The 16805-nt window shown below is 42.8% G+C and overlaps 1 protein-coding gene across 11 annotated transcripts in view; it reads right to left on the reverse strand.

Moving 5' to 3' along the window:
• Window positions 1-7194, reverse strand: part of LMO7 (LIM domain 7) — a 204021-nt gene extending 196827 nt beyond the window's left edge. For 10 of the 11 annotated variants that reach the window (XM_032314738.1, XM_032314739.1, XM_032314737.1 and 7 more), the window contains exon 1: window positions 6884-6954. In XM_032314738.1, the coding sequence (XP_032170629.1) occupies window positions 6884-6943 (60 nt within the window). In that variant the 5' untranslated portion in view covers window positions 6944-6954. Of the gene's footprint in view, window positions 1-6883; window positions 6955-7094 lie in introns of those variants that run through there. The other variant, XM_032314733.1, reaches the window with a different exon arrangement.
• Between the last annotated feature and the right edge of the window lie 9611 nt (window positions 7195-16805).

The raw sequence follows: 16805 nt of genomic DNA on the forward strand, positions 1-16805 counted from the left end.
GAGAAGCTTTAACGGCTTCTGTGCTTTATAAATGGCTGAAGAAATATCCTCAAAATGGCCAGTTGTTCTACTCGTCATTTCATAATTCTGTTGAGAGGGTCTATCGGGGGTGCCTGGGTGGCTCGGTGGGTTGAAGCCTCTGCCTTCAGCTCAGGTCATGATCCCAGAGTCCTGGGATCGAGCCCCGCGTCGGGCACTCTGCTCAGCAGAAAGTCTTCCTCCTCTCTCTCTGCCTGCCTCTCTGCCTATTTGTGATCTCTGTCTGTCAAATAAACAAATAAAATCTTTAAAAAAAAAAAAAAAAAAAGAGGGTCCATCTCCAAACAACCCAGAAGAAAAACAAGACAACTCAGGAGACACTTCCTTAGTGGTCCTACCACGCCCATGACCTTGGGAATGCACTTTACCAGGCCAGGGGCCCTCTGAGCATTTTCGTGACCTCATAGTGAGGAGACAGTACCTCCTTGTTTCAGTTTCATCTTTTCTCACTGGGAAGAAGCCCAAGGAGTCATCTGTTAGATAAACTGTTTAACATCACTAGAGATCTGAGAAGAGGGAGAACAACATGCATCGTTTACCTGTTTACTTAGAGAAAAAAACATAAATGACAATTTCCAATTCCGGCCAGAACATGGAGAAGCTGGGGCCCTCAACCTCTACGTGATGGTTGCAAACCAGCACAACACTTTCAGAGAGTAACTTGGTAATAGGTCAAGGACCAAATAAACCATTTGATCCCTTTGACCCAGTGAGTCGACTTCTCTAACTGGTTCAAGGACACTCCATTTTATAGAAGGCACGGGCTTTGTATTTCCCCCCATTTTAAGCAGAGGCTCATTTCTAGCTTTCAGTGCCTGAGTACATTGAAAGATCCAGAAGAGCACTGTCCTGGAGTCCTCCCAGCTGCCCAGGAAGTATCTTGGCATGTGTGCTTATACCTTCTGCAGTCAGGCTATTCTAATGGCATTCCCACCCTGGTTCCTATTTGTGTGAATCAGTTCCTTCTCAAGAGGACTCTGTGAGCACAATCATCTCTTGCCAGGCTTCCTGTCCTGTTTTCCAAATAAAGACACTGTGTTCAAGTAATAGTAAAATGCTACATAAAGTAAAAGGAATGAACTGACAATCGGGATACTTCTTGGTTGTTCAAAACTACACTAAGAAATCTAAGATGCTGGAAAGAAAAAGGGGTGGTTGCCTACAAGAGGTAGAGTCTCATGTGCCCTTCTGGAAGGGAAGTTTGCTGAGTATAAAAATGTTCTACATGTTGATTAAGTTGCTGGTTACATGGGTATAAACATTTGACAGAATTCCTACAACTGTACACTTCAAATCTGTGCATTTCTCTGCCTGTAAACATTACCCGAGTAAAAATAAACTACTCCCAGCAACTCCTAAGAGTTGTGCTGTGTACAACTTCAAGCTCTTACAACAAGTGATCAACCCAAGGTGGGCAAATGTGTTCGCCCCACTGCAGCCTGATGGTAATGCTGCCTCACTGTGAGCTCAGTCGACTTCCCCAGCAGACTGGGGCTGCTTCCTAAATGCTGTCACTCTGCCCTGTGCAAACTTGCCCGAGGACAATCATTGGACAGAGCTGTTGAGTATGTTTGCGTGTCTGCTCCTTGTGGGGCATGCCTCTGTCTGGAGGTCCAGCAAAGCTGCTGAGAATGTGGCATTTGGATCAATAAGCCTGGCAAGTGGCTGGGACAGAGTAAGTACATAATAGGCATTTTCTGGATAACAAAAAGATTGAATGCAAGACCCCATGAGGGCAAGGAAGAGAGGAAGAGAGCGACAGGGCTCCCGAGCAGGGCTGGAGCAGGAGAGAAAATGCTAGGTAAAGAGGCAAGTACACATCGGCACCCAGAGGAAGGCATATCTTGCAGACAAAAGCACCCCCAAGCAATGAACTCAGCTTTAGACACTGAAGCAAGTGTCCCCTGGGAGAAGAAATAAGCTGTGGTCCTTAAAACCCTATTTTAAAATTTTGTTTAAGCTGTAGCCTTCAGATTATACTCTTATTCAATAAGCATTTACCAGGCACCATGCCAAATCCTTGAAATAAAGATTCTGTCCCTGCCCTCAGTTAGCTCATAGTCTACTATGGAAAAATGGATAGAATTATACCACAGAGCAGAAGAAGAGAGCTCTTGACGAGCAAGAGAGGAGAGGGAGCAATGGATGGAGTGCAGGTGTGTCGGTTCAGAAAAGGCCCCACGGGATTTTAGTCCAAGCAGGGAGGACTGAAGGGAAGAAATGTGTGTTAGGTAAACAGGGAAGACACTAGCTGGCCCCTCCTTCCTTTCTAAACAAGGGATAACCTGAATTCCATGCACAGTAGCCTGGAGGTGAGAAAACAGCTTCCGGGCGGTGGGAAGACACAAGCAAGGATTAGGAAGCATTAACTGCTTTACAGTCCGTAGGTCACTAAACAGGCACAACCAGCATGCAAGCGAGGTTCAAGAAAGAAAACGAAGCGGGGACTTGAAGCATCGTTTGTTCCCAAACCTGTGAGGGCTTTTTCCCCCCCCTTTTTTTTTCACCCCAATTTCAATGAGATGAAATTGACACCTAGTTCCATAGAATAGTTTAAAATGTACCACACAATCACACAATGACGTCACATACACTGCAAAATGCTTGCCACAAAAAGTTAACACCCATCCCCTCATACAGTTACAAAAAGCATTTCTTTTCCTCGCGATGAGAAATTTCAGGATGTGCTCTCTTAGCAATTTTCAAATATACCACACGGCAGCATTAACTATAGGCATCATGAATTGGATGAAGTAGTCAGAGGTACAAACTGCCAATTATAAGACAAAGAAGTACTGGATATGTGATGTACAAAACAGTGCTCTTAATCTCTATGCTATCTGGCAGCTAGGCAAATAGTTACAGAGAAGAGATAAAAAAATAAAAATAGATAGATAGGCAGAGATGAGATTGTAAGAAACTGTCAACGCTATGGTATGCTTCATGGTACAATGTCAATAAAGACTGTGGACTTTAAAATCTTTACATGACTCTCAGAAAAAGAAGGAACTAACAAAATCAGGATTTTATTTTGCAAAACTAATTTCAGCTACAACAGCTGGTATTGGAATTGCTTCCTAACATTTAAATTTTGAAATAAATTTTTACAATCATAGTATTTCCCAGTTTAATTTCTGCTCATTGAAATTATACGTAATTACCAAAAATGCGTTTATGAATTCAATGTTTCACCATTCTATATACATTTGAAAAGCAACAGCACAAGTCCATAAAACCTTCCTTTAGTCCACAGATAATGCTTGTGGTCACTGAGGACTCCTATTTCCCAGGCAAACCCTTTCAAACCAGAACACAGGTTGGAAACCACTAGCAGAAAGGGTGCAGTTTACAGAGAAAGAGGGAAACCACTTAGAAAGATTTAAGGATGGGTGGAGAAACAGATTAATTGGAAGTAACTGAGTAAGGAGTTATATTCAGGTGCCAGTTTGGGCAATGAGCTCAACTTGGCATGCTTAGGTCTTTCCCCAGGATGACAGTGATACGGAAAGAATCAAACTCAGAGATAACAGGAAGCACAGGTGAGCAAGGGGGTGGGGAATGAAGTTAGCCTGTTCTGCTCCAACCATACTGTATTTACTACTATACTGAAACTTCAATCCAGACAGCAACATTAACCCACAGATTGGAAACTGGTGACCAGCCAATGCAATGAGTGATAGATCCAGTTTTCCAACTCTTTGGTATTTTGTCTGTTCACTACAAAAGTTTTTTAGTGCCCCAAAACAGAGACAGAGGCAACTGTTAGGTGTAGAAAATTAGAAGGTGCTGCAGAAATTCTAAAATTAGAGGGTCCTGCTGGCAATTTCTGCTCCATCTCCTACTCCGTGACCTTGCTGGAACCAGGCTTCCTCTCCACCTCTCCCTTTAAACTATTACATTATTTGGTTTTAAAATAGTGTTTAATCATAAACCAGCTCTGCCACATCATTAATGTTCCAAACAGGATTTCCAACCAGATAATAAACCAATAGCATTTTATTGAATTACATTAAAGGGTGACATTCTTACATTTGCTTTAAATTGAAATATTAAACTACCGTGAAGTATACATACACTACTAACCGTTTATGCAAAATTTAAAATAGTCATAAAATTTTAACTGGTAGAACAAGAACCACTAATAACCACAATAACCCCTTGCCTCGTCCTTTTCTCCTTCTCCCGAAATTAAATAAAACTTTAACTTTGGTTGTGGGAATAATACATTAGCTATTTAAAATCATAGAGAATGGAAATGACATACTAACAAGGACACTGGCCATCATTCAAAATTTTACAAGGTTATTGGTGTTTATTGACCTCGGGATAGTCAAAGCTGCAGCTAAGAATAAAAACAGCAAAGTATAGTATGTTATATATGTTTATATATATGAATGACCTGTTTATGCCTCAATATATGTAGAGAAAACTATGATAGGGAAAATGGAGCAAGAATATTAGCAAGTAGGGACGCCTGGGTGGCTCAGTTGGTTGAGCAGCTGCCTTCGGCTCAGCTCATGATCCCAGCGTCCTGGGATCGAGTCCCACATCGGGCTCCTTGCTCAGCAGGGAGCCTGCTTCTCCCTCTGCCTCTGCCTGCCGTTCTGTCTGCCTGTGCTCGCTCTCTTCCCTCTCTCTCTCTGATAAATAAATAAAATCTTAAAAAAAAAAAATATTAGCAAGTAGAAGAAAGACTTAGACCGTAATCTTCCCCACTTTCCAAAATATGTTATAAAATACACTTCAGAATCAATATTTTATCTTTAAATTAGGGGTTCTCAGGGTTAAGAGGCAACTGTGGCAACAAGGGAGTCATCCATTCTGCTACTTTTGGCAAGAACAATATTTTAAAATATGTGCTTTAGTTGTAAAGGCAAAGGAGACAAATAAATCTGGACACTACTGGCGAGATAAAAAAAACCTAACACTGCTGTCACTTTGAATGTCCAGAGCATGTGGAAAGTGTACATGAATATGTAAACTACTTACATATCCTCAGTGAACTCACTGCCTTGGTCCCAGTGGTAGTAGGGAAAAAATGATTTGAATTTTAATCTCATTAACTCATTAACTCATTAACTTATTATAATGATACGGCAAAGTCTTTAGAAAACTTGTCTCTCTGTGAAAGAGGAACAAAACATGTTTAGATGGGCTGGATGAGAGTGGGAAGATGAGCACGTGTACATGCATTATGGTATCTTTTATTGCAACACACTTCCCTCGAGTTTATTAGATGCAATCTTCTCCCAGAAAGGCCACACAATCACGGGCAAGCTACAACAAACAAGGAATTTTTAGATTTCAAAAATCTGTATACTAAAAAAGAAAAGTGTGAAGTCATCCATATTTATAGATTTCCTGAAGCAAATACACAGCATGCAGACAGAAACTCCACAAAGGAGCCATGTGTGACCCAAAAATGTCCTCATATTTCTTTCCTTCTTTCTCTCTCTATCCCCAACACTCCAAAGCAAAAGACAAGTTTAATCTCTTTTCTAAAATTATGCAAAACAAATACTACAAATGGAAAATTACCTTTGGACGCCTTGGCTTTTCAAAGTTTATGAATGAGGGAAGTCATTTCTCTTAACTGCCTTGCTGGAATTTTTCCACTCTCATTTCAATTCAAAATACAGTGTTTATTCTTCTCTGGCGTCCCCATGCCCTCCCCTTACATCTCTCCCCCAACCTCCATACCTTTCTAAATCACCTTCAGACTAGTTCAAAGTTCAGTCCAGAAAGGTCACCAATAGCGAACTTCTTGACCGCGCCCCCCCCAGTCTAGCGGGTAATGCTACTCACATTTCACATTCCTTTATTTACTGTTAGAAATGGAACACTGAAAGTTTCTTCTCCTTTTCCCCACATATATACATTTAAGAACAAATGAATTATGTTTAAACACTGGGTGCTTTGGGATTCTTAAATATATTGTTTTTCCGGCGGAATAATCTTTAAACCTAATTTGCATTTTTAAGTGCGCTGAACAAGCCAGCACGCGGCATCAATAACCCCTAAGTAACCGCCAGGCTGGTGGAGGCAACAATTTTCTAACAAGCCGTCGTTCCTGATTCACATCTGCTCTGAAGAACTCCCCTAGCATCATTTAAAAAGTCATCTTTTCCATCCAGTAGAATAACGGAAAGAAGTCCTGGTGTTAACTTTTTACGGATAAATGTAACCTTACAGCGTAGAGGACGAAACCGCCAAGAAACCATCTCCATTTCGGTGGAAATGGAAGATCGCCTCTCTAAGGCACAGCTGGGAAAGTAACAACCCTTCCGTGAGTGATCCCAGGAGATGTTAGTCTCATCGGTGCCGACTCTGAATAAGTAAAAACCTTGACTCACATCCCTCCCCCGACTCCGGGCTCCAAAGGCGGCGCGGGAGAAAACATCTCTCCAGGTGCGCCTCAAGTGCCTAACCTCCACCTGCCCTCCCACTCAACGCACGCTTAATCCACTGCCCCTGCAGGTAAGAATCGGGTGTTCCCACTGCAACACCCCCGAAGCACAGCTCGCGAGGCACTGGGCCGCCTCGGACCCGGTGCTGACGTGGTCTGGCGCACGAGGACGTGTGGTCCCCAAACCCAAGTGGCCGAGCGCCGGCCTCCGCCCTGGCAGAGGAGCTCTGGGCAAGCCAGCGAGCCCGTCGTAGGGAGGGCAGCACTCGGCTTAGCTGGATATTAAAAGATAGGAGAAGCGGGACTTGCAAAGTCCCCCAAACTGCAAAGCAACCGGCTGCCACGCGCCGGCGCGGGTCCCGAGAGGAGGTGAAGCGCCCAGCAGCGGGAGCGGCCTCGAGGCCTCAAACTCGTGCGGAAAAAAGTAAAGGCACTCACCTCCACCCATCGCTGGGCCTCGGCGAAAGCTACGGCGCAGTCGACCCCGGCCTCCTCCATCCTTTCCAGGACTAGGGTAAGAGGGAAAGAAAGACGCGATGAGTGCGCGGAGGGGCGGGGGGAGGGTGCGGCGCGCGCCTGGCCCTGCCGCCTGGGCTCTCTTTCCTTTTGTTGCGCTCTGCAGTTTGGAAAGTTTCGAACCCACAAGTACCTGAAGACGTGGCTTCCTCTCAACTCCCGAAAACGACCCCGGGGCCCCGGGGGTCCGGGCAGGGCGCGGGAGGTGGACCGGAGACGAGAGGCGGTGCGTCGCACCCGCCCCGCCACTGTGAGGACTTCAAAAGTCGCAGCGCCGCGGCCGCCGCCCTCCCCGGAATGGCCCCGCCCCAGCCCACCCCGCCGCCGCCCACCCCGGGCCGCAGAGCCGCTGCTTCCGTCCGCCCCCCTGCGGCTCCCGGGGTCTCCCGGCCGCAGTCGCCTTTGTGGGCAGACTGTCTGGGCTAGGAGATGCCACCGACCGCCAGGAGACCGTGGCCAAGGCCACGCTCCCGCGCTGCCCGCCCAGACCGCGGCTCCGCCCCGAGGGACTGCGCCCCCGCGCCCGCATCCTTCCCGTCTCTGCCCTCCTGGCCGCCTTCCCTCTCCCGGGGACCCGGGCAAGAGGCGCCCCCTCGGCTTGCGGCCGCCGGACCCGCCTGACATACCAGGAATAGCTGCACACAATTGCACCTTTCCGGGCCAAGAAACTTCCCCCTTGGAGGAGCGCGGCCCTCCGTGACGCGCAGCCGCCCGGCCCGCCGCCCTCACCTGCGGCCTGAGCCCGGCGCGCGCGGCTCCGCGGAGCCCGCTGTCCCGCTGCGCGCGGCCCCGCCGCCAGGTGCGTGGCCTTCCCCGCCCCAAGCTCTCCGCCCCGCGCCGCAGCCCGAGCCCTCCTGGTGGCAGGTGAGGGAAGTGGCCTGAGCGTGTGCCGCCCATTTCCCCCCACTCTGGTCCAGCCCCTCTCCACCCCGCCTCCAGGTGGGTGAGCTGGAACGTACCTGCCACTCCAGCCCGGCCTCTCCGCAAAGGGTGGGAGCGGAGGGGAGCCTGGCATTTCTCTCGCCCTCACCCCGAGCGTCGGACAGTAAGGTGACAGGTTATTCAGTGTCCCCAGCGGTCCTGGGTAGGTGCGCAGGGGGCTGGAGGGTCGGGGCTCCTGGTTTGGCTTATGTGAGTTCTTTTCACTCAAAAATTAAATCTTCGGAAAGGAACGTGTTCGTTGGTCCGGTCTCCCTTGGACCTCGCGTGATGCTCCCGAAGCCCTATTCAGGCCACATGTTGATGGCGGCACCTTTGGAGGAAGGTAAAGATCGGTTCTTACTCTCCTAAAGGAAAGAAACCCTTATTTTCTTTTTTCCGGTTGATTGACGTCGTTTTTCATTATAAGGAGTAAACAAGCATAGAGCAGGAGACTAGTATAAGAATAGCTAAAAACCTAGCGTCTGTATTTAACAATGGTTTGTATTTGACCCTATTCACTTCATCACCTTCATTTCCTGCTTAAAGAATTTTTCACCCCTCGATATTACAATACACATCTCGGTTTGTGGTTTTTTTTTTAAGATTTTATTTATTTATTTGAAAGAGAGAGATCACAAGTAGGCAGAGAGGCAGGCAGAGAGAGAGAGGAGGAAGCAGGCTCCCCGCAGAGCAGAGAGCCCGATGCGGGGCTCGATTCCAGGACCCTGAGATCATGACCGAAGGCAGTGGCTTAACCCACTGAGCCACCCAGGTGCCCCCACATCTCGGTTTTTAAGGGACACTTTTCTACATAATATTTCCATTTTCACACCTAACTACAGCTAACTGAAGCTAAGGAATTATCACGTATCAGTTTATATCCCATCCAGACTCAGATTCCTCAACTGATACCAAAATGTCTTTTACAGCTGTTTTACTCAGACCAAAATCCAAACAATGACCACACAATTGCATTTGGTTAGGTCTTTTTTTAGCCTCGAATAGCCTCCTTCAACCGTTCCCCACCCCCCACACACACACACTGCTTTTTTTTTTTTTAATCGTATTTTATTTTTTATTACTAAAATATTTGAGGGGGGGGGTGCCTGGGTGGCTCACTGGGTTAAGCCTCTGCCTTCCGCTCAGGTCATGATCTTGGGGTCCTGGGATCCAGCCCCGCATCCGGCTCTCTGCTTGGCAGGGAGCCTGCTTCTTCCTCTCTCTCTGCCTGCCTCTCTGCCTACTTATGATCTTTCCCTGTCAAATAAATAAAATCTTTAAAATATATATTTTTTAAGTTTTTAATAACAGTAGAGTTAACATACAGTGTTATATTAGTTTCAGGTGTACAGTGTGGTGAATTCGACACTTCTATACGTCACCCTGTGCTCTTTAGGACAACTGCTCTCTCCTTAATCTCCATCACCTATATCACCCATTCTCTCCCCACCCCTCTCATAACCAAGTAGAGAACTACAGCTAAGAGTCTGTTTCTTAGTTTGCCTCTCTCTTATTTTTTTTCTCTTGTTCGTTTTGTTTCCTAAATTCCTGGCTTTTGTTTTGTTTTGTTTTGTTTTGTTTTTTTAGACTAGCATTGTCTTGTTAGATACTGACTCCCATATACTTCTAGTCCAGGAGAAGGACAGACATTCCCCAAGCTTCATGAGGGTTACTGTTATTACAGTTACTATGTACCTATACTATACTGTTTAAAGCCGGCTGCTATGTAACTGGGCTAAAAGCTTAGGGGGTAACAGCCCAGGATGGTAACAAGCACAAAGATGGAAATCTGAATGACTAAGGTTACCAAGTAACCAGACACACTGACCTTAAATTACCTCATCTGAAAAATGTGATGATAATAACTACTTCGGAGAGAAGTCGTGAGAATTAAGTAGGATGGTATATGTGGAAGCCTAGGGCATCGCTTGACAGAGAGTAGGCACTTATTATTTCTCATTAGTCTCTCTCTCACAGCAGTGTGTCAAATATGAATTTTTCCTTATAAATGGGAGTTTCGTTTATTTGCTCAAATTCTCACATGGAAAGAGCTGTAGGGGATGGTGAGCTCTGTTTCAAGCCGGCTCAGGCATCAGCCATTTTGGCCTCTTTAGTGATGCAATTTGCAACTCAGAAGCCCAAATCCAAATCGTTGCCTTCTTCTTTTTTTTTTAATTGATTTATTTATTTTCAGCATAACATTATTCATTATTTTTTCACCACACCCAGTGCTCCATGCAATCCGTGCCCTCTATTATACCCACCACCTGGTACCCCAACCTCAAATCGTTGCCTTCTACTATCAGTCATTAGAGTGTTTTATCCTTCTGGAAAGATTTATGCAGCTCTATAGAAAAAGGTAACCTACCGCAGGAGTTTAAAGATAAATTCACAACAATAAATCATCAAGAATATCGTTCATTTTCCCAAAGAATTTGAAGTACCTTCCAATATTGAAAAACAGTACAATTGTCATGTGTTTATACATTAGCGATGAACGGTTGGTGGGAGAACGTGGTACAATCTTTCTTGAAGGTAATTTGACAAATATTTTAAAAATTTTAACTACTCATACTCTGTTGCAGCAATTCCATTTCTGGGCATTCATCCTAAGAATATGAAGAAAGATCTGTGCGTGAAATGAGCCACTGTGGTGGACACAGATATGCTAGCCAAACCTTCCTTTGGAGAAAGAGTGTGGTCAGCAGACAGTCGCCAGCTGCCAGTGCTTTTGAGGTCTGCCTGAGCTGCTGAGTGCAGCCTCCTCTGAGCTCATGGTCCTCTCAGAGCTGCTCTCATCCGCTGACTGAGTGACTGTACGTTAGAAAAGTCCAGTCATTTCTATCCAAAGCAGAGTACGGTTGATGGGTCCTTTCCCTAAACATGAAGCCTGGGTCACAGTTCAACTTCTCCCTTGCTTTTTTTTTTTTTTTTTAATTTTATTTATTTACTTGACAGAGGGAGATAACGAGAGAGAGAACACAAGGAAGGGGAGTGGGAGAGGGAGAAGCAGGCTTCCCATTGAGCAGGGAGCCGGATGTGGGACACTATCTCAGCACCCTGGGATTACGACCTGAGCCGAAGGCAGAAGCCCAATGACTGAGCCACCCAGGCACCCCTCTCCCTTGCTCTTTCCAGTTCTTCCCTCTTTGTTTCACAGGGGTCAATCCTTAATAAGTATCTTGCTCTTCAAACTCCATTTTTTTCAGCTTCTGAAGGACAAAACTTGTGATGACATGAAGCATTGTTAAAAATGAAAATCCCAGGGGCTCCTGGGTGGCTCAGTGGGTTAAAGCCTCTGCCTTCAGCTCAGGTCATGATCTCAGGGTCCTGGGATCAAGTCCCGCATCGGGCTCTCTGCTCAGGGAGCCTGCTTACCCCTCTCTGTCTGCCTGTCTCTCTGCCTACTTGTGATCTCTGTCAAAGTCCATTAAGCATCTGCCTTCAGCTTAGGTCATGATCCTGGGATCCTCGGATTAAGCCCTGAATTGGGCTCCCTCCTCAGCAGGGAGCCTGTTTCTCCCTCTCTCTCTCTCTCTCTCTCAAATAAATAAATACAATCTTTTAAAAAAATGAAAATCCCAAAGTAATCTAAAGTGACAACAGGTAAAGTGGAGTAAATTACGTTTCTTCCATAGAGTGGTTATCACTCAGTCATTAAAAAGTAAAGGGCAGGGCGCCTGGGTGGCTCAGTGGGTTAAGCCGCTGCCTTCGGCTCAGGTCATGATCTCAGGGTCCTGGGATCGAGCCCCGCATTGGGCTCTCTGCTCGGCAGGGAGCCTGCTTCCTCCTCTCTCTCTCTGCCTGCCTCTCTGCCTACTTGTAATCTCTCTCTGTCAAATAAATAAATAAAATCTTTAAAAAAAAAAAAAAGTAAAAGGCAACTCAAGACATAGGGAGATGTTTAAAAATACATACTGGAATGGATAAAAAGCAATGTATAAAGCACCCTAATATGTGATTGCATTTTTCAAATGTGTATTTTGCCACATAAAACAAATCAGAAAAAATTTCCCAAATTTTAATGCCAACTATTTCCAAATGGAGATATTGTGCTTCTCTTTTATAAGTTTTTTACAAAATATATATTACTTTCATAAATGAGAAAATACACACAACGATACAGCCAAATATCTTTTTTGGCTATCTCATCCCACAAACTTCAACCTCTTCCAGTCCTCCCTGACTTAGCAAATGGTACTGCGACTAAAATTTGGTCTTGTCTTTCACTTGTGTCTACCCCATTCCCAGTCCTGTCCATCTATTTCTGTAGTAAATCTCCAGTTGGCCCTCTTCTCCATCTCCATATCTATTATATTAGGTCAGACCTTCATTTGCTCACAGCTGGATTTCAGAAATCATATGACCTTTCTAAAATATAAATATTATCATGAAGCCAAAATATCCCACCTTCCATTACTCCTCAGTGACTCCCAATTGCCTTTTTTTTTTTTTAGATGTATTTTTTTTGAGGGAGGAGGGCCAGAAGAGAAGGAGAAAGAGTCTTAAGCAGATTCCACACTGAGCCAGGAGCCCAACATGGGGCTCCGTCTCAGGTCCCTAAGATCACAACCTGAACTGAAACCAAGAGATTGATGCTCCACTGACTATACCACCCAGACACATGTCAGTTGTTTTTAAGGGTCATTTAATGGTTTCCAGGATTTGGTCCTGCCCACACCTCTAACCACATGCCTTACCCGTATTTCTCCCTTTGTGAGATTTGTGCTTCCCTCTCTCCTTGCTTGGCTTTCTCCTACTTATTCTTCCAGGCTCAGTTCAGGTCTCTTGCTTCTCAGTATCCTTCAAAACATCTTTGCAGATCATCCTAGGATAGGTTAGATATCTCTTCTTTATGTCATCATAGCACCTTTCATGAGGTATTGTATTTATTTTTCTCATTCAGCCTTAAGCAATTTAGGAATATCTGGTATTTAACAACTATTTATTGATGGGAGTATATGTGGACATAAATAGATATATATGTATATATATACATATATATTCACACACACATATAACAACTCTTAATACACAGAACTAGTAAAACATTGGTAGTAGCAGAGTAGAAAATACTGTTGATTATGGCAGCTAATACAAGAATTTCTTTACAGCAGAGTTCCTAAACAGAAGTACAATTAATAACCCAGGCTAGATAATTCTTTATTAGGGGAATTGTCTTGTGCATTGTGGGAGGTATAGCAGCATCCCCAGTCTCTAACCACTAGGTACTAGCAGCATCCTGAAAATTCAGCAACCAAAAATGTCTCCAGGTATTGCCAAATGTCTCCTGGGGCGGATGGGCAAATCACCCTAGTTGAGAACCACTGCTCTTCAGGAAGAGATTGGCTTTGTTGGTTAATGCTTTGGCACCCTAGAAGCATAACCCAAGCCCAAGTTTCTTGCAACACATGGGTGGGGTAGAGAAGAGTTGGGGTGAATTAGAAGACAAAGGCTATTCTGAGTTATAAAGAGGAAGGGGCAAGGAAGAACCGGACTGAATGAGGTCTGGGCAAAGATTATAAGAGGAAAAGGATCTGATGACTGAAAACGTCTGCAAGAAGAGACAGGCACAGTGGAAATTCTTCTAATAAAAGAACTGAATTTATACTGTGGTTGGTTATGGTTCAAAATGTACCAATCCTTATGAGTTCAAAGATAGCTAACATCTGGATTGTATATATATTTCTCATGCTTCTGTAATACCTTTATTAATGGGGAGATTCACTACTGGAGTGTAGATAAAAATATATATATTAAATATAATAAAAATTGTTTGCAGATGATATGATCTTATATAGAGAAAAGTCTAAAGACTCCACAAAAAATTAATAAATGACTTCAGTAAAATTGCCACAAAATACAGAAATAGTTCTAACAACAAACTATCTGAAAAAGAACAATACCATTTACAATATCTTAAAAAAAATAAGATATCTAAATAATAAATTTAACCAAGAAGGTGAAAGATCTGTACTCTGAAAATTATAAGACTGATGAAAGAAAACAAAGACACAAGTAAGTGGAAAGATATTCATGTTCATGGATGGGAAGACTTAATATTGTTAAAATGTCCATAGTACCCAAAGCCATCTGTGGGTTCAGTGCAGTCCCTATCAAGACTATACATTGGGAATGGATATTCTCTTCAATAACTGGTATTAGAAGAACTGGATAGTCATGCACAAAAGAATGAAATTGGACCCTATGTTTTTCATCATTTACAAAAGTTAAGCAGAAATGGATTAATTATAATACCTGAACTGTAAAACTACTAAATGAAAACATGGGAAAACTCCTTGACATTAGTCTTGGCAATAATTTTTTGAATATGACACCAAAAGCACAAGCAACAAAAACAGAAGAAGATGTGGGGGCACCTGGGTGGCTCGGTGGGTTAAGCCACTGCCTTCGGCTCAGGTCATGATCTCAGGGTCCTGGGATCGAGCCCCGCATCGGGCTCTCTGCTCAGCAGGGAGCCTGCTTTCTCCTCTCTCTCTGCTTGCCTCTCTGCCTACTTGTCATCTCTGTCAAATAAATAAATAAAATCTTAAAAAAAAAAGAAATAAAGATGTGGAACTACATCAAATTAAAAAGCTCTGTACTACAAAAGAATCAACAAAATGAGAAGGCAAACTACATAATAGGAGAAAATATTTGCAACCATCTATCTGATAAGGGGTTAATATCCAATATATATAAGGGATCCATATAACTCAATAGCAAAAAAGAAAAATGAAAAAAAAATCTGATTTGAAAATGAGCATAGGACCTGAAAAAATACTTTTCCAAAAAAGACATACAAATGGCCAACAGGTACATGAAAAGATGCTCAACACTGTCGGGGAAATGCAGATCAAAACCACGATGAGATTTCACCTCCTAGCTGTCAGAATGGATAGAAAACAAAAGGACTAAAAGTAACAAGTATTTGCAAGGATGTTTGGAAAAGGGAATACTTATACACTGTGGGGGGGAAGGCAAGTTGATGCAGCCATTGTGAAAATTAGTATGGAGTTTCCTCAGAAAATTAAAAAATAAAACTATCATATGCTCCAGCAATTCCACTTCTGGGTTTACATCTAAAGGAAACAAAATCAGTATCTCAGAGATATCTGCAACCCCATGTTCATTCAGAGATATCAGCATTATTCCACAGTAGCCAAAACATGAAAACAACCTAAGTATCCAATGACAGATGAAGAAATTATACATACACATACACACACGTGTACACACACTTACACGCACATACAAAATGGAATATTCAGCCATTAAAAAAAAAAAAAGGAAATCCTGCCTTTTGGGACGACATGCGTGGAACTTGAAGTGTTTATGCTAAGTGAAATAAGTCAGACAGAGAAAGACAGGTACTGTATATTCTTACCTATATGTGGAATCTAAAAAAGCCAAACTCAGAGAATAGAATGGTGGTTGCCAAGGGCTGGGGGTGGAGACGGGTGGGAAGTAAGGCGTAAAATTAGCAGATATTGGTTAAAAGGTATAAACTTCCAGGTATAAAATGAATAAGTTCTAGGGTTTCAATGTACAGTATTGTGATTCTAGGTAATGATATTGTATTATACACTTGAAAGTTACTAAGAGAGTAAATCTTAAGTGTTCTCACCCAGAATAAAAAGAAAAAATGTGAGGTGATGGAGGTGTTAACTAATCTTATTGTGGCAATCATTTCACAACTATATGTGTATTAAATCATCATGTTGTATACTTTAAACTTACATAATGTGTGGCAAATATATCTCAATAAAGCTGGAAAAAATTAAATTCAGGTAAACAAAAAATACATACATATATAATGATAAAGTCATAATTATATCATCTTTACCCACAAAAATGTATCTAATAGTGTTAGTAATTAAAGGATTATGATGTTGCCAGCACTTACATTAATGACATTCAGGCAAGTAGATTCAACTCAATAGAAGCCAGAGAGGAAAAGAAGCTAACATGTTACAGATTAAGAAATGAAGATAAGACAGAGGTACATAGAAGGGGGAAAATCTAGGTGAATCCATATTTTATCACTCCCCCAAATCACAGACAAACCTTGGGAGGCTTTTAGAATAGCCTTAGGATAGTGATGAGTGCTTTGCCCAGTGGACGAAGACAAGGCTTCCTAAATTTGTCTTCGGAACCTGCTGGATGGTTAACTGAGAAGAAATAGATGAGAAGCCATTGGTTCTTATCAGTCTTCCTCCTGTGTTCACAGACATCCCATTAAGAGATCAACTGAGATTATAACTTTCAAAACATGGGACCAACCCCATAATAAGAAGAACGGTTAGTTATTTTCTTCCTATGGTAAAGATCTTAAGAGTTTAGAGTTTGGCTTTTTTTTTTTTTTTTTAAACATGTGGAACAGTTTCATATCATTGAACTCAAATCATTTTACATTAAATGTAGGACTTTTTTTGTTGCTGTTGCCATTAAGATTCTGCATTTGCGTTCTAGCCAGAATTGCAAAACCACACTGTAATTCTCTAAGTGATAGCAGTGAGATCAAAAGGACTTACCCTAGAATTAGCTTTAAAAAAACTATTGGGGCTTCTGGGAAAGAAGGAGAGAATGTGTGTTTACTAAATTTCTCTTCCTGAAGCTCTGCGAAATGAATAAAATAAACTCTGTATTTTCCCTAAAAGGATATCTTTAGTAATAAAAATCACAGACAAAAATAGTCAAGTCCAGATTTCTCTAAAACATATTTCTTTTTTTCTTTTTGTTTTTAATGGTTTGGAAGAGAAATTCTACCTGACTTCTCATTAAGTTTACTAAAATAGAGCAACAACCATACTATCTGTTCAAACTGTTCTGCTAAAAAGGCAGGCGAAAAAAAATAAGCACAGTGCTTATTGTATTATTAACACTTTATAATAACCATTGTTGTTTACATTTTGAAATGGAT

Source organism: Mustela erminea, chromosome 15 (genome assembly GCF_009829155.1).
Source record: "Mustela erminea isolate mMusErm1 chromosome 15, mMusErm1.Pri, whole genome shotgun sequence".
NCBI classification, from domain to species: Eukaryota; Metazoa; Chordata; class Mammalia; order Carnivora; family Mustelidae; genus Mustela; species Mustela erminea.